This window comes from Myotis yumanensis, unplaced genomic scaffold (genome assembly GCF_028538775.1).
Source record: "Myotis yumanensis isolate MYYU_CA2020_CCGP unplaced genomic scaffold, mMyoYum1.0.hap1 SCAF_9, whole genome shotgun sequence".
NCBI lineage: Eukaryota > Metazoa > Chordata > Mammalia > Chiroptera > Vespertilionidae > Myotis > Myotis yumanensis.
The window spans coordinates 71,731,623-71,750,783 of NW_027223760.1; the positions used below are offsets into that span (position 1 = coordinate 71,731,623).

Consider the following 19,161-nt stretch of genomic DNA (forward strand, 5'->3'; position numbering starts at 1 on the left):
TTTCTCCCTCTCTCTCCCCCTCAAATCAATTAACATAAAAAACATTTTAAAAAATCAGTAATTCGGTGGTGGTGGTGGGGAACAGGAGCGGACTGGAAGAGGTTAATAGGGGAAAAAGGAGGACCTATGTGATCCTTTCAACAATAAAGATTTAAAAAAAAAATTGGTAATTCCACTGCTAAGTTTATCTTAATGAAGTTATTACAGATGTGTGCCAAAATTCAGCTACCAATATGTCTATCATGGAATTGCTCTTATAGCAAGAAATGGGAAACAATATAAACATTCAGAAACAAAGTAATCGTTCATAAATTAGGATATATCCATATATTTAAATATCTTTTGCTATGTAATATAATGTTGTTGTTGTTATTTTTAAATATTTTTTATTGATTTTTTTACAGAGAGGAAGGAAGAGGGATAGAGAGTTAGAAACATCCATCAGCTGCCTCCTGTGCACCCCCCACTGTGGATGTGCCCACAACCAAGGTACATGCCCTTGACCGGAATCGAACCTGAGACCCTTCAGTCCACAGGCTGACGCTCTATCCACTGAGCCAAACCGGTTAGGGCTATAATGTTTTTATTAACAGAGAAAGAGATGCATCATTTATTATTCACAAGAAAGGGACATACTTGATATAAATATTTTGGCTTATGAGAGAAAATATGCCAAGCTATGAACAAAGCAATCTCTGAGGGAGTACAATTATGGCAGAACTTTCATTTCCACCTGATTTCTTCTGTGTTGAAAACAAAACTAACCAACTTAAATTTTAATTCAGGTGAAAAATTCACAGAGCCAGCCAGAACGAACAGGACTTGACTATCACAATACTTTAGATAACAAAGAGAAGGCGACAACCCCGTGTCCCACATCCACAGAGTCTGGGAAGCCCGAGCTCTCAAGCCCCTGTTGCTCACCCATTCTTCAGAGTTCCTGCCCAGCCCTGGCCCCATTTCCTACAGAGGCTGTTTCAAATCTTCACACTTTTCTCAAGTTCCCTTCCCCACTCCTGCCCTGTTCACTCTCAACAGATGACCACACTCCATGCGTCACAGGAGGAAAAAGATTAGGCAGGAAGGTAGGAGCACCACCATTTCAAGTGTTTCCTCCCGCTCTCTCTCAAACACATCACATCTGCATACACCTCTGTCATGGAGAGAACGTGCTCTCACTCTGCTTTACTGCCACAGCACACCACTGTCCCCAGGTCAGGGGGAAAAAGGACTGGAGAATCCATTATGATGCAACCAGGAGCTCAATCCCTGGTTCTTGTGATTCAGAAAAGTGATGGGAAAGAAGCCAAGTTTTGGGGTAAAAAGGAGATGCCACGTCAAATTCATTATGAAAAGATAAGGGAATTACAAGTAAATATAAGTATTTATTTTAAGTGGGGACAGGCAGCACAGATGTCTTATTTTTAATCCCATATAATAAAAGCTCATCGACCGAACGGCGAAACAACCAGAATGACTGGTCAACCAGTCGCTATGATGCACACTAACCACCAGGGGGCAGATGCTCAATGCAGGAGCTGCCCCCTGGTGGTCAGTGTGCTCCCATAGTGCGAGTGCTGCTGGGCTGACCGGGATGAGTGGCGCTCCCACAGTGGGAGCAACCGCTCAGAGGGCGGGTCCACAGCCGCTCGGCTGACCAGGGTGAGCGGTGCTCCCACAGCGGGCCAATCCATACAGGCCACGCCCCACCAGTGCATGAATCCCGTGCACTGGGCCTCTAGTTATAGTATAACTAACATAAGGTAAAGTATACATATTAAAAATGTACAAGTTTTAATAAGTGAATAAACTCGTGAAACCATCACCACATTCAAGGTAATGAACATGTATGTGCATCACCCCCAAGTTTCCTCCTGCCCGTTTATCTATTCCTCCCAGCATTCCTCACCTCAGGGGTGGACTCTGTGGTGAAAGCCTTTACCTTCGCTGAACTGACTGGGTTCAGACTCCTGTTCTCCCTCCTCAGGATGTGCCAATACCTCCAAGATCTCCAGTTTCAGCTCTACTGCTTTGCCCACAACTCATAATCCTGCCTCTAAACACAACTTCCTCTGTGTAGATCAAGTCCAACATCCTGAAGATGACCTGTAGGGCCCTTCCAATTTGGATCCTGCCTACCCCCAAGCCTATTTCTTGCTGCGCTCCCACACAGCTGAAGTACGTGCCAGGTGCCAAATGTGCTATGTTCCCAATTCCATCCCAGTGTCTTTTCACAAGCTGTTTCCTTAGTTTGGAATAAACAACCCTAGACCTGCCCCAGCCCCAGGAAACTCCTACTCAACCTTCTAGACCAGTGATTCTCATCCAGGGGCAATTTTGCCCTTCACGGAAAAATGGCCATGTCTGGAGACATTTTTGCTTGTCAAAGTCAGGTGGCATGGGGAATGCTACTGATATCTAGTGGGTAGACAGCAGCCAGGGCTGCTGCTAAATGGCCTACAATGTAGAGGATGACCCGCAACAGAATTATCTAGCCCGAAATGTCAACAGTAAAGAGAATGAGAAGCCCAGATCTAGATTAAAACTCTAGTATCCCATTTTCTGAGAAAACCTTCCCTGGCTGTCCCCCAACAATGAGTCCCTGGCTTTGCTGTCAGATCTGCCCTAATACCACCAATATACTTCTATTTCAGCATTAATCTCACTGTGTGACAGGTTCTGATTTACTGGTCTGCTCTACTAAATAACTGCTTCAGAAGCAGAGGCCATCTTTTTCATCTGTATATCTGCAGTGCGTAACAAAAGTGCTCATTCACGGGGACTCTCAACACAGGAGCTGCCCCCTGGTGGTCAGTGTACTCCCACAGGGGGAGCGCCACTCAGCCAGAAGCTGGGCTCACAGCTTCGAGCACAGCGGCAGTGGCGGGAGCCTCTCCCACCTCCACCGCAGCGCTAAGGATGTCTAACTGCCGGCTTAGGCAGTCGGACACCCACCAAGGGCTCCTGGACTGAGAGAGGGCGCAGGCCAGGCTGAGGGACAACCCCCTGAGTGCACAAATTTCGAGCACCGAGCCTCTAGTTTTTAATAAAGAATGAACAAGAGAGAGAGAGAGAGAGAGAGAGAGAGAGAGAGATGCACTATCCTCATGGCTCTACCACAAAAATCCCTTAAAATCACACAAATAATACCTGTGTCCTCTAAAAACTTTGGGAAATACATGTAAGCAAGCAAGAAAAGAAACAGAAAAACAACTTTTGAATAGGTAGAGACGCCATTTAAAAACTGAAGAGAGACACCCCACAAAGCAAATTTGAGGCTTCTGAAAGGTGGTGCTAGGATTTTGCACTGTGAACTCCAATATGTGCTCTCCACTTACTTGAGAACAGCAATCTCTTGGACAGTAATGGCCCTTTTATCTTTGGTTCCCATGTAGGAGAATATGTTTGGCTTGACTCTGGAAAGACAAAAACAAGACCATCTGAAGTAGTATACCAGGAAGAAATCATATTTTTCATAACTTAAGATTCAAAATATACTTAAAATCATAATAGATTAAGAGAATAAGGAGATACAAGTTAAAAACATACCCAGGAAAACATAATATGCAACATGAGAAAGTAAATGATGCCTGAACAACTCCCTAGCAGTGCTTGACTTAAAATGTTTGTGGCGCTAAATAAGTTTAAAGACTTAGCTGGCCAGTAACAAGCAAAGAAATAATGCACTTCCTATTAATCATATGTAATGCATTGCACTGCATAACTGTGAAGGTAAAGAAATACTCATTCTAGATATACTAGTATAATGTGCCACTTTGAAAACTTTGTATCTTCAATTTTAAAAAAAGTTAGTAATGATGTGAACTTTCTGAATAGACATGCTATTTCTTTGTATTAAAAAGCCAAATGCTAAAGCTGGGATCTGAACAGTTTTGCAATGAAGCTACAGGTAAGCTAGTTTACTAAGACGTATGTTATACAAACGGCTCCACACTAACCGGAGAAAAACAAGAAGAATTTCTTGAACTCTGAGCAATCCTCAGCCCAGATCTCAGAGGAAGTCCCTCCACACCGTCTACCCTCCCCTGTGGTGCCTTGTCTATTCTCCCAGGCTCAGGTGCAGACAAGGCACCACAACTCTCTCTCCCAGAGAGCTAGCAACTAAAGTGAAATAAAATGTTACTTGACAGAGTACTGTGTCCTGGGCTGAGCGGGGTTCACCCCAGATTCCTATGATGCAGCCCTGCCTCCAGGTATTTCTAAATGCATTTGAAGACAGAACCTTTAAAGATGTGATTAAGTTAAAATGAGGCCATACGGTGGGCCCTCATCCAATCTGACTGGCGTCCTAGTAAGAGGAGGAAATTTGGACACACACTGAGACTCCGGGGACACGACGACACAGGAAAGGCCATGTGAGGACACAGAAAGGTGGCCACCTGCCAAGGAAAAAAAAACCAAACCTATACCACCTTGACCGAAACTTCTAGCCTCCAGAATGGTGAGAAAATTCGTCTAAGTCTGTGGTATTTTGATATGGCAGCCACAACAAGTTAACACACTACGCACCTTGTTTAACACTTGGAGTGGGGGAAACGAGTTAAGTCGGCTCGCGTGAATTGCGCGTACTCCGCGGGAGCCGTCTTAACTCGGGTTCATATAGATTTGCGGTGGAGTGCGGGAAACGTGTAAACTCGGGCCGATTGTAACTGCGTATTACCAAATATTTGTTTGTTTGCCGTTCACAAAGATACCTACCTGCGTATGCGAACCGTTTCATACCCATTGGGGTAATAGGTATCATAAAAATCCCTGATTTTGCGCGGGAAACCTAAATAATTGCCCGCGCCATCTTATATTTTGGCGGGAAATTCACCCCACACCGGAGTGTTAAACTGGGTTAAATATGTATTATAAACCAAATTTGTATTGCAAAGGGATTTGCTGTGGTGCCTGTACCGATTTCTTAAAAAATAAAATAAAAATCCTTCAGCACCTGGCCCATCTCTGCTGTATCTGCGTTCCTATGAGGAAATCCGTCTCAGGCTTTCGATCTCTGTGGTTTAGTGAAAAAAACCTCTGCAGCCCCATCAAAGTGTAGGCTTCAGGGAAGAAAGTTAACCCTTACGTTCAGCTGAGCAGACTGGTTACTCTCTACTACATGTGAACTAGTTACTTACAAAATTTTCATCTTGAATCATTGGCAATATGCAGGGAGATTAAAACAAAATTAATTCACCTACTGTGTAAGGAAATTGTAATTGGGAGGCATATTTGCTATCTGCTTGCCTATTTTCCCATTCCTTTTTTTAAAAAAATATATAATTTTATTAATTTCAGAGAGGAAGGGAGAGGGAGAGAGAGTTAGAAACATCAATGATGAAAGAGAATCATTGATTGGCTGCCTCCTGCACGCCCCCTACTAGGGATCAAGCTTGCAACCTAGGCATGTGCCTTTGGCTGGAATCGAACCTGGGACCCTTCAGTCCGCAGGCCGACGCTCTACTCACTGAGCCAAACCGGCTAGGGCTCCCACTCCTTTCTTATTAGCATGGAAAGAAGAAAATAAATGTCCATCTTTTGATTTTGTATAGGCACAAGAACAAGATACGAACCTTAAGTATTTGGACAGTACATTAATAGCATCCATGGTGTCTTTGTTCTCCTTGTACAGTACAAAGTGGCAGTAGCTTCCCCTAGATTTTGGCCAAGAATGCTTTCTTGGATCTTAAAAACAAAAGAATTACATGTTATAGACACGGCAATAAAAGTCATCTGAGTTTTTTCCTTATGAAACCCTACAAGTTCATTGTCTGCTGGAGAACCTTTGAGTGAGAAATCGGATCTAGCCTGACAAGAAGTGCAGGTTAAGTGGTTACAGCTTGTGTGGACTCTCAATCTTAAGCTTTTTGTGACTGGATACTAACGTTATCTGTTCATATTTAAAATCAAAAGCTGAATGCAGGTGGTGTGACAGGCGACTAAGACTAACCAACAATCTTCACACAGCAGTTACTTTAAAGCACATGTACGACAGGTGGGCCGACGGGCTCTCTGGAACGCATGCAGTCCAGAGGGAATCCCGTCATGTCGAATTCCACAGTCTTACTTCTCATCCCCGGGTGTGCACACATACAGGCTGGACGCCTTAGACGGGATGGGGATGACACTTGTAAGGAGTTGCCTTAATGACACATTTAGATTTTCCAAAGGCCACTTCCATCACAAAATAGCTAAAACTGGATGGTTTACACAGAGAGAGCAGCTGGCATTCAAGACCTAATTCCATTCTTGGGGAAAAGGAAATGTTAAAAATTAAGCCAGGTTAACTGTTAACTTTTGAGCTACTGTTACTTCGCTTGCTTCAGTTTTTTGGAAATAAACATTTCAAGACTTTGGAGAACCTAATTTTTAACACTTCTTTTTATATAACATTTTAATTATCCTATAGTATAGGCACATATTTAAACAATATTAAGATTTAGACTTAAGCTACCCAAAGGGTATTTCAAAAAATCAACACTTTGGGAAAAAATACGTAAATCACAACTGCAGTTCCCAGACATACAAGAATATCTGTGAGTCTCAGGCGACACACAGCTGCAGTTGTTAATTGAACACATCTAATTTACTCAATGTCTGACACTCTATGAAAGAAAAACTGTGGAAAATATTTCACACAATCCCTAGAAAAGAGTCGGCTTTTAAAAAATGTTCCTTTGTCTTTGTCCCTATAGTAATCCGTTAGCGTGAATTCACGCATTCATCTTCAGAAACCTAAGAAACTTCCAGCACTAAAGCTAAAATGTAAAGAACAAAAGAATCAATAAACCATCTGGGAAAACTGCCAGAGCACGAATGCTTAGTGAATTGCTTTTCCTTTCTGATAAATACAAATGTGAGTCTTTTCCGCCTTGAACAGAAAAGTATTACAAGTATTTCTTTGGCTCTTGGTGTGAATTCCTCACAACTCATCCTCAGAAAATTGTGAATGGGAATATTATTTCGGTTTTCCTTCCAGATCACTACAGTTAAGCAAAGTTGTCTACACTCGGCACTTGTGACAAAAACCATTGGCATTTCATTTTATCTACATGAAACGCCAACCGCTCTTACCTGCTGCAGTTCTGACCTCTGTCCAAATGCACAGCATAAAGAGCACAAGAGAGCAACGTTTAATTTATAGTAAGTAATACTAAAGTGCTTTAGAGGTGAACATGCAAATGATCGCATGGAAAGTTTCTACCAAGGACTTCGACAGCACCTGGTAGAATGTGGGGGGTTAACAGCCATGTAGACATTGACAATGGAATGTCGCAGAGGCAAACAGGGAACAAGCAGAAAAGTCACCTACAGGGTACAAGCCTCCCTGTCTCAATCCCCTCAGAATGGTGTGTCAGCTCATCCTCAAAGCTGCACCGTCTCTACCCACCACAAGTAGCAAAAGGGTTAAGACCGGATACAAGGCCCTGGCCGGGGAGCTCCATTGGTTACAGTGTCAGCCTGTTGTGCCAAGGTTGTGGGTTCGATTCCCAGTCAGGGCACATACAAGAATCAAACAATGAATGCATAAATAAGTGGAACAAAAAATTGATGTTTCTTTCTCTTTCTCTCTCTGCTTCCTTTCTGTGTCTAAAATCAATTGGGAAAAAAAAAAAAAAAAAAAAGGAAGCTCTAGCTGGTTTGGCTCAGTGGATAGAGGGTTGGCCTGTGGATTGAAGGGTCCCGGGTTTGATTTGGTTAAGGGCACATGCCCAGGTTGCAGGCTTGATCCCCAGTGGGGGGTGTGCAAGAGGCGGCTGATCAGTGATTCTCTCTCATCGTTGATGTTTCTGTCTCTCTCACCCTCTCCCTTCCTCTCTGAAATCAATAAAAATATACTGGGAAAAAAAAAAAAAAAAAAGACGAAGACCGGATGCAAAATGCTTTCCCACTTAGAGGTTTGTGTTCTTAAATATGGGAGGACATGTACCAATATGCTCTTTGTGATTAACTTTTGGTGGTGAGACTGCAAGTAATTATTGTTTTACTTTGTGTTTTATGAGTTTCCTGTAGTGAGTTACAAATATTTTTTTATTTGAAAAAATGTGAAATTATTATGGAAAACAGTTTTTAAGCCAATAGATTCAAAGAGATTTAAGAGATCCATTAAATGCAATGTTCTTACCTTGTTCGTATCATTATTTGAACAAGTCATCTGTATGTAAAAGACACCTTTGAGATAACCAGGGAAAAACTGAACATGCACTGGGTATTAGATATTAAGAACTTGTTGATTTTGTTGGATATGATAATGGTTTTATGGTTTTAGTCCTTATCCGTTAGATACATACTGAAGTATTTATGAGTGAACTAAAGTACTATGCAGAATTTCCTTTAAAACACTCCGAGAAAAAAAAAGTTGGAGGAATAGATCAAACAAAAACAACAGAATGTTAATAATCTTGAAGATGGTTGATGGGTACAATGGGGTTAATATACTACCTCCTTCATTTATGTGCATATCTGAAACTGTCCATACAAAAAGTTAAAAATATATTTGTGGTAAAAGTTGATGAAGTGTAGCTACATTTTTCCTTAACTACCCCTTCAGTAGTACATTCACAGTAAACCAAAAAATGGCAAAAAATAAACGAAGCCAGAAGACTAAAAAACTAAATGCTATAATTCCTTAAGACAGTGGTTCTCAACCTTGGCTGCACATTAGAATCACCATGGAATCTTTTTAAAATCCTGATTTCTGGGCCTCATCCTCCGGAAATTCTGTTTCTTTGTTATGGGGTGGGGCCACAACATTAGTAACAAAGTAACAGAATTTCCAGAGGATGAGGCCCAGAAATCAGGATTTTAAAAAGATTCCCAGGTGATTCTAATGTGCAGCCAAGGTTGAGAACCACTGCCTTAAGAGAAACCATGACAACTGAATATGAGTTTTGGCTCACAAGCATGCATCTTTTTTTTGTTTTGTTAATCCCCACCTGAGGATATTTTTCCCCATTGCTTTTCAGAGAGTGGAAGAGTGGGAGGGAGGGGAAGAGAGAGAAACATGCATGTGAGAGAGACACATCCACTGATTGCCTCCCACGCTCGCCCCAACGGGGGTGGGGTGGGGAGGAGCAAACTCGCCAGGAATGTGCCCTTGACAGGGAATCGAACCTGAGACCTTTGGTGCATAGGCTGACACTCTAACCACTGGGCACACTGGCCAGGATGAGCATGCATCTTTTATTAGCAAATCCAAGCACTGAGCATGCATACAATTACCTCCTCTGCAAATACCAGATGCAAAGATTCTTTTTCTAAGTGCACTCGGTATACAAAATAGTAAGCATATGCATTGATCAACAGAAAACCTACGAGTATCAACTTATTTCTGGGTAGTTTAACTTTGTAAAACCCCAAATCCTTAGAATGCTACGTAGCACATGTATGGCTTTACAATTTAAGTGAATCTAAAATAACTTTCAGAATTTCTGTGACATTCTAATTTAAAATGTTAATGCAAAGAAGCCTCTGGCTGAGAAAACAGGAAGCGGCCTTCTCATGGTCTGATATGGCAGCCCCAGTCTAGTAGAAACAGAAACCAAACAAAAGAAATGTTCAGGAAGATTCATGAACCCTGGACAGAGACCCTCATGAATAAGGAAGAAAAAAAAATGTTTGTGGCTCAAGAAAGATGACAGGACAGGGTAGCATGCAGAACATTCTTTCCTTCTTATTCAAGGCCATGCCCAGTGCTGCACCCCTGCACGCCAACCTTTCAGCTTCCTCAGGGATCCTGCTCCATCATCACTCTCCAGGCCGGAATTTTCACCCTCCCTCGGCACTGGCTCTTCCTTCCGTCTATCAACATGGTCAGGGCTCTTCCCCTTTGAAAGTCCACCCTATGTCTCCCTCTCCTTAACCGCGTTCCTTTCCTTTCTCCTCCTCTTAAGAGCTTATTTGAAAAAGCAGTCTGTGTTTACTGCCTTCCTCCTCAACCTACTGTGTAAACTGGTGTCCACCCTTGTTCCACTGACACTGCTCTGGCAGGCGTCAATGGTTTCCATGTTGCTAAAACCGGGCGGACATGTTTCAGAGTTCTGCTCTGCTGGGCCTATCTGCCATGTTCCCACTGCTAACCACCCTGGCGACGGGAATGCCCTCTTCCTGGGGGTGCCATCCCATGAGTCTCTCCCACAGAGTCCCCTTTTCATCCACCTGGCTCTCCCTCCCGAGTCTCTGTGGATTCCTAGCTCAGGTATCTGCCAGGGATGGAGAACCTCTACGTACCACCTGGCAGAATTTTGTTTTGTTTTCTTCATTTAAGTCTTTAAAAAGAAGTTCTTAGAGGTATTTGTAATGTACATGATCTATCCCAACACATAAATCAATTTACCCGGTTAGATGGTTTATTAATAATTACATATTTTCAGAAAAATACTCTATGTAGGCTCTGGTAGGTAAATCCAATGTGCCCCCTTGTCTATCAGACTGGACGTCGAACTTGAAGTTGTGGGTAATTTGTGACGTTTGGGCACTATGATTCAGAATCCACGATGCCTATGCTTTTAGGATGCATGCTCTATTTGAGAAAACAGTAAGAATTTGTATCCGGGTCTGGTAGTAAATGGACTCTAAAACATGATAAATGTAGATTTGCAATGAAGATTTAAAAGCTAATTAATTCAAATGCTAGGCAAGGTGACCCAGGAGGAGTTGTCATTGGTATCAGGTTCTATTTGCAGGGGCATGAACAAGTCTCTGGATACCAGCTCTCCCTGCCTTTCCAGTGGTGATTACTTTAAGCCACTCTTGTTCTCAGGTGGGGATCTAGACCTGTAAGAGGTGAATGCAGGCTCTCCAGTGCCTGTCTGGGTCCATGAGGAGACAGGAGAGGAGCGCTCAGGGAGACTTCTCATCCACCTTCACCAAATGCCACAACACCTCAAGCCTGGGAGGTGCAAGCAGTGATCCCATCTAACCTGCCTTCGTGCTTCTTTTTAAAGTGAAAAACCCATTGTTTTACTGAAGATGTGCAAAGGGAGATGGGGAGGGGTGGTGTACGTCACACAGAGCTCAGCATCTCACTTGGAAATTCTTAAGGGAATTTCTTTGGGGAAAAAAGAAGAAAGAATGGTGGGTGTGGCATAAAGCACAGAAAATGTAGATAGATAAAGAGAGAACCTGAGAGGCCTGGTACCACTCACTTGAGACGGAAGGGTGAGAAAATTAAAATGGCCACTTTGGCCTTAAATGCCCTAACTCCCCTCCTTGAAGATCACAAGCATCAGTATCAAGAGGTTTTACCTTTTCTAATTTGGTTCCTCATGACCACACTCGGCAGAACAAGATCCTGACTTTTCTTCTTGCCTTTGCAAGAGGGTGGCTGACCAACATGGACTGCCTCTCTGTCAGGAACATCTCCCTGGTAGCCCTTCTCAACCTGGGTTCCAAGGCATTTGACTGTATGAAGCAAGTCACCTTCTCTTCTCTCCATCTAGAATAGTTACCAGCTACATGCTAATCTTGGGAGGATGGAAAAAATAGTCACTCACACCATATTCCACTGGGCTGAACTCTCTTGAACAATTCTGGCTGAAGAAAGACTATTGGGTAATATTTTGTACTACTGACTCAGACATCAACGTAACATACAGTAACCACACCATTAGTTTGTGGAATTGGAAGTAATTAACCACAAGTAACCACAAGTAGCTTCGGAACATTTCATCTCACTTTTCTTTTTGGCATCCACTGAGAAGTGGCCTCCAATCTCCTTTTTCTTCTCCCCGACTGCTTGAGGTTTCTCATATCCATACTTACTGATTTCACTATATTATTTTCTCAGGCATAGCTAAACCTAATTTCTGCCCATTTGTCTTATATCCTCTCATTTCACTAGAACCATAGTTAAAAACAATAAAGGTTCCATACATTCACAGCATTAACCTAAGGAAATATTACCAAGCATTAATGCTTTGAACAGTCTTTTTTTTTTTTTTTAATTTGGTCTTGGGGTTTTGCTCTAACAAATATGTAGATTTGCAATGAAGTAACTAGAAATATCTAGAAGTAACTAATAGGGGCCATTACCAATAGAGGAGGAGAGAGAGGAAATAACTTTTTCTTACTGTAATTTTCATTAAAATTTTAACTGCTGATTTGACAAGGAAAAACTATCTACTATTTCTTAAGATTATATACAAGTAGAAATTTTCATGGCTGTAGAAAACACATCCTATTTAATAAAAGGCTAATATTCAAAGAGACCGAACGGCCTAACGACTAGTTGCTATGATGTGCACTGACTACCAGGGGGCAGATGCTCAACGCAGGAGCTGCCCCTTGGTTGTCAGTGCGCTCCCACAGGGGGAGCACACCTCAGCCAGAAGCCCTGTGCCGGGTTCATGCCAGCAGCAGTGGCCAGTAGCGGGAGTCTCTCCCACCTCTGTGGCAGCGCTAAGGACTCCTCGGGAGATGTGCAGGGAGTGGGCCTAAGCCTTCAGTCTGACATCCCCCAAGGGCTCCCAGACTGTGAGAGGGTGCAGGCCGGGCCAAGGGACAACCCCATCCCAGTGCACAAATGTCGTGCACTGGGCCTCTAGTCAGAACATAAATATCAGAGATTCACTGAAAACACACCCATTTCAAATGAATGATACACAATAAAGATGGGTTTAAGCAAAGGGGTGCTTTTCTATATATCCAGTGGTTTTCTTTCTTTTTTTTTTATTCTGTGGTTTTTCTATGTGAGTGAAGAAGATATAGTTGGAAAGCCAGCAGCTCTTTCAATATAAGAACTTTGCCAAAAATATACTACTAGGATAGGTGACAAGCATTTTCTGTCCATCTGAAAGCTTTCTTCTCTCCATTAAGAACACAGAATGAGCAATAGCCTTTCATTTTCTTATTGAATTGCCACTCAGACCACTCTGCTCTTCAGGGGACAGATCATTCCTAAGACACTCTCTCAGGCACCACTGTAATTTCAGCAAATCTTTTCTCACATCAACGACCTAACGCCCCCTATCAGACAGATATTTTATAGGACTGCTCCAGCATCTGAAATAATATTACCCACCCTCTTTGAAGAAGTGACATGATCAATATCCTCCTTTGAACAACAGCAAAGTAGAGGAGGCGCAGATCGGCCTCTGGGGCTCACCAGGCAGGAGAAATGCCAGGTCACTCACACACTTACTTGCCAGAGCCTTCTTCCCAGCTGCATGGTAGGCTACAATATATTTCTTCCCCTCTCTATCCTCTGTTTTTGTCTCTAATCCTGGAAACAGAGATTTAATTGCTTGATGGATGACAGTTCTTTTCTCTTTGGTGTCCTCAACAACCTATTAAAAACATAGATAATGATATTACAAATTTAACAAACCTCAGAGAAATCATACTGATGAATGAGTAAAAACACTATTTATCTTATTAACTATGTGAAATAACAAAAGTACATGGGTGTGATTTCAGGAATCTTTAAGAGCCTCACAATATGCAAGCGCAATGAGCCTGTTAACGGAGCATGTCCATATACCAGGCACTGTGCCAAGCACTTTGCAGACGCTCGCTCCCTCAGGGACTCTGCTGGACAAGCACTTCAGGGCTCACAGACAGAAACGCAGGGATGTCAGAAACTCCACTCCCTCAAACAGTCCAATCTACAACTGCCTCACAATGAATTCTATACCAACTCATTTTATAATGATGTGCTAGTACATCTGTTCACAATAAAAAAAAAAATCAACATCAAGAAAATGTAAACTTATTAGTTACATAACGGTTTTTTAATTTTTGAATGGATCTCACATTAAGAAATACATTTCACATCTGGATTCAACAGTCGGAAGGGTGTATGTGTACATATCTTATTAACAATTAAAAAAAATTTTAAGAAACAATACTTACAATTACTATGTATAATACACTATAATTTTCTATTTTATTTATTTATTTATTTAAAATATATTTTATTTATTTTTTACAGAGGGAGAGGGATAGAGAGTTAGAAACATCGATGAGAGAGAAACATCGATCAGCTGCCTCCTGCACACTTCCCACTGGGGATGTGCCCACAACCAAGGTACATACCCTTGACCGGAATTGAACCCGGGACCCTTCAGTCTGCAGGCCAATGCTCTATTCACTGAGCCAAACCGGTTATGGCAATTTTCTATTTTATTTTATTGCATTAAAAAAAGTTAAGATCCACTGAATTGGGTTTATGACCCACTAGTGGACTGCAACCTGCAAGCTAAAAACACTGAACTGCTACTGCTAGCTAAACTTAATGTTTTAGCAAAATGTAAAAGAAAAACTACATTATAATTATAGACAAGTGACATGTGCATACAGAAAAGTGCTAGATCTAGAATTTACTGAAAGCAGTGAGTTGGAATCATGATTTGTGTGTTTTGAGTGAAAACATACTTAGATCTCAAAAATTCAGAAAGTCTGCTTTCCTTAGTTTACAGACAAAGACCCCTGCCCATGGTTTATGCTATCTAAAAGTAAAAAATTTCAGTAGATAACTACATAACAAAAAAATTTCAGCATAACTACAGTTTGTAAGATGGTAAGTCTTGCCACCTAGGTAGACATATCATGAGGCTAAGAGACTCCACTACATTACATAAGTAACAGAAACCTGGACCATCCTCCTAGAACAGCCGTGGGCAAACTACGGTCCGCGGGCCGGATCCGGCCTGTTTGAAATGAATAAAACTAAAAAAAAAAAAAAAGAAAAAAAAAAAGACCGTACCCTTTTATGTAATGATGTTTACTTTGAATTTATATTAGTTCACACAAACACTCCATCCATGCTTTTGTTCCGGCCCTCCGGTCCAGTTTAAGAACCCATTGTGGCCCTCGAGTCAAAAAGTTTGCCCACCCCTGGCCTAGAGGATTCTCAGAACCAATTGTTAGAGATTTTTCTCCCTGACATTTTGTCTATAAGGAAATTCCGTAACTGAAGATGTCTAAAGATCACACACTTTTGGGAAGTTTTGGTGGTTGGAACAGAAGTAGATGAGGGTTGGAGACAGACAGTGATTTCTGAAAAATTATAAATTCTTACTAATTAGGGGTGATGGAAGGGGGAATTTTCAAATACTCCCAGATCCACAGGTTGTTAAAATATGCTACAAAATGAATTGAACATAAAATTCTAAAAATCTCATGCTACAACATTCGTAAAATTTTGTAACACATCACCCTGTAAAAACGATCACCCAGAGCTGCTCTGTCCCATACAGTAGCCGCGAGCCACATGTGACAACTGAGCACCTGAAATGCCGCTAGTCTAAACTTAGACGTGCTATCAATTTAACAAAGGATGTCAAAGACTTAGTAGGAAAAACACTGTAAAACATCTCAGTAATTTAATTCCCCTGGGCAGCACTAACAGAGCAGAATAAAGTGTCCATAACAAAAGCTTCTTTTCAAGAAGGGATTTACTGTTCTATGTAGTGGCTGAGCTCTCCTTTTCTTGAATAGAAGTAGACTTAGGCTGAGCAGAGAAATGCTCCCTTACTTCCTCCCCGCAAATCCTTTTCCTCCCAGAACCCTATCTGAGACCAAGAGGCTGCTGGCACTGGAGGGAAGGCCAGGCCACACCTCTGACTGCCAGGCTGATCAGTATGATATAATAGTCACTATCAGGTACAAAACAGATTTCTTGGTTGATTTATGGTCATCTGAAACATTTTTTACACTTGATCTTAGCCAAAAGGACGAGAAGCGATGAAACATTTTTTAAAAAAACAACAACACCTTTTTGGCCATGGTTTATCTATTACTGACAAAAACATTTTTTAGTGTACATAATGCCCTTTTAGATCAAATAGGACATCATCCTTTTGTTAACTACTATAATTTTTCCAATAGACACTTAACATCTACCCCAAAAAAGCAATGAAAACCCTACATAACCTTTTCATATGTTTCTGTAATACCTACCTCAATGGCAACACTGGTTTCCTTATTTTTAAAAAGCTGAAGCTCTTCTAAACGCTGCTTTTCTTCAGCTGTCAAAACTGTAAATACATCTTCTGAAGGATCCTTTTAAATAACCACAAAAACTCCGAATGAGTCACACACAGAATTCAAGGCTGTTAGAGCTCTATATTTCTTTGACCTCTAAAAAATGCTACTTTTATACAGAAGGTGACTTTTGCTAGAGAGCTGGCTCCTACCTCCTCATCCACTGGGATGGACAAGTCATCCAAATGGCTGATGCGCCCATCTTTTCCTATTTCGTGAACAACGAAGTCAGAGTATCTGACGAAAAGAAAACACAAACTTTCAGAGCATTAACATTTGCTTCCTGTTAATTTTAGGAAAAAGTTTATCAACAGTAAGCCTTACAAACTCAATGTAGAAAAATATGTTGTTTCTATATGCTAACAATAAACTATCAGAAAGAAAAAAGAAAAAAAAGAAAGAATAAAATTCCTAGGAATACACTTAACATAGGAGGTGAAAGACCTGTACACCGAAAACTACAAGACATTGTTAAAAGAAACTGAAAACAAAAAGAAATGAAAAGATAGCCCATGTTTACTGATTGAAGAAATTAACATTGTTAAAATGTCCAAATTGCCTAAAGCAATCTACAGATTCAATGCAATCCCCAACAAAAGCCCGAAGGCATTTTTCACAGAAATAGAGCAAAAAATCCTAAAATTTGGGAGAAACGACCAAAAAACCCCTAAATAGTTAAAGTAATCCTGAGAGAAAAGAACAAAGCCAGAGGTATCACATTCCCTGATTTCAAACTATACTACAAAGCTACAGTAATCAAAACAGTACAGTATTGCCCAGCTAGTGCTCAGTTGGTTGAGCACAGTCCCATGGACCAGGAAGGTGAGGTTCAATTCCTGGTCAGGGCTCATGCCTGGGTTGCGGGCTTGATCTCCAGTAGGGGGCAAACAGGAGGCAGCTGATGGATATTTCTCATCAATGTTTCTATTTCTCTCTCTCCCTTCCTCTCTCTGAAATCAATTTAAAAAAATGTAAATAAATAAATAAAACAAAACCCTTTAAAAACACACTGTGTGATATCGGCATAAAAACAGATCAATGGAACAGAATCGAGAGCCCAGAAATAAACCCATACTTTGTAGACAACTAAATTATGACAAAGGAGCCAAGAATATACAATGGAGAAAGAAAAGTCTCTTCAATAAATGGTCCTGGATGCCCTAGCTGGTTTGGCTCAATGGATAGAGCATCAGTCTGTGGACTGAAGAGTCCTAGGTTTGATTCCGGTCAAGGGCACATGCCTGGGTTGCGGGCTTGATCCCCAGTGTGGGGCGTGCAGGAGGCAGTCAATCAATGATTATCTCTCATCATTGATGTTTCTATCTCCCTCTCCCTCTCTCTTCCTCTCTGAAATCAATAAAAAAATACATTTAAATAAATAAAAACTGGACAGCCATATGCAAGGGAATAAAACTAGACCACTATCTTTTTTTTTTTTAATATATTTTATTGATTTTTTACAGAGAGAAAGGGAGAGAGATAGAGAGTTAGAAACATCGATGAGAGAGAAACATCGATCAGCCGCCTCCTGCACATCTCCCACCGGGGATATGCCCGCAACCCAGGCACATGCCCTTGACCGGAATCGAACCTGGGACCCTTCAGTCCTCAGGCCGACGCTCTATCCACTGAGTCAAACCGGTTTCGGCTAGACCACTATCTTATACCATATAAAAACATAAACTCAAAATGGATTAAAGACTGGAATGTAAGACCTAAACAAATAAAATGTATATAAGAAAACATAAGCATTAAGCTTCTGGACATTGGTCTCAGTGGTGTTTTTGTGAATTTGACTCCAAAGGCATGAGAGCCTAGCCGGCGTGGTTCAATGGTTGAGTGTTGACCTATGAACCAGGAGGTCACACTTAGATACCCAGTCAGGGCACATGCCTAGGTTGTAGGCTTGATCCCCAGTGTGGGGCGTGCAGGAGGCAGCCGATCAATGATTCTCTCTCATCATTGATGTTTCTATCTCTCTCTCCCTTCCTCTATGAAATCAATATATATATATATATATATATATATATATATATATATATATATGTATACACACACACACACACACACACACACACACACATACACATAGGCATGAGAAAGAAAACCACAAATAAATAAATGGGACAGCAAACTCAAAAGCTCTGCACAACAAAAGAAACTATCAACAAAACAAAAAGGCAACCAACCAAATGGGAGCTGATATTTGCAAATAATATGTTCAATAAGGGGTTAATGTCCAAAATATATAAAGAACTCATACAACTCAACAACAACAAAAAAAAACAACCCGATTCATAAATGGGCAGAGGGTCTGAATAGACATTTTTCCAAGGAAGACATACAGATGGCCATCAGGTATATGAAAAGATGTTCAACTTCACTAATTATTAGGGAAATGCAAATAAAAACCATAATGAGGTATCACTTCACACGTGTTAGAATGGCCATTATAAAAAACACAAGAAATAACATGTGCTGGAGAGGATGTGGAGAAATAGCAACACTTGTGCACTGTTATTGGAATTGCAAATTGGTACAACCTCTATGGAAAGCAGTATGCAAGTTCCTCAAAAAATTAAGAATACAACTACTATATGATCCAGCAATTCTTCTGGCTATTTATCTGAAGAATAAGAAAACACTAATTCAAAGAGATATATGTGCCCCATGCTCATGGCAGTATTATTTATAGTTCTCAAGACATGGAAACAACCTAAGTGTTCATCAACGAATGAGGGCACAAAAAGAAAATGTGGTATATACAGGGTGTCTAAAAAAATGTATACACACTTTGAATGGTTATGAAATCAGTGTTTGTTAACATACACTTCAAAATAAAGTGAATGATCAGCTAGTACCGTGGTCGGCAAACTGTGGCGCGCGAGCCACATGCGGCTCTTTGGCCCCTTGATGTGGCTCTTCCTAAGCCTTAGGAGTACCCTAATTAAGTTAATAACAATGTACCTACCTATATAGTTTAAGTTTTAAAAATTTGGCTCTCAAAAGAAATTTCAATCGTTGTACTGTTGATATTTGGCTCTGTTGACTAATGAGTTTGCCGACCACTGAGCTAGTATATACACGTTCAACAAGTATAAAGTCAGTGTTTATTAACATACAGTTCATTTTATTTTATTTTTTTTTATTTTTATTTTTTCAGTTGATCAGCAT

At 41.0% G+C, this 19,161-nt stretch overlaps 1 protein-coding gene across 4 annotated transcripts in view; it reads right to left on the reverse strand.

Annotated features, from left to right (window-relative positions):
• The window catches only part of PUS7 (pseudouridine synthase 7), a 53,746-nt gene that overhangs the window by 23,331 nt on the left and 11,254 nt on the right, over nt 1-19,161 (reverse strand). For all 4 annotated transcript variants that reach the window (XM_070424618.1, XM_070424619.1, XM_070424620.1 and 1 more), the window contains exons 3-7: nt 16,140-16,224; nt 15,904-16,005; nt 13,145-13,289; nt 5,577-5,688; nt 3,339-3,416 (exon numbers count right to left, since the gene is read on the reverse strand). In XM_070424618.1, coding sequence (XP_070280719.1) covers nt 3,339-3,416; nt 5,577-5,688; nt 13,145-13,289; nt 15,904-16,005; nt 16,140-16,224 — 522 coding nt within the window. The remainder of the gene's footprint in view (nt 1-3,338; nt 3,417-5,576; nt 5,689-13,144; nt 13,290-15,903; nt 16,006-16,139; nt 16,225-19,161) is intronic.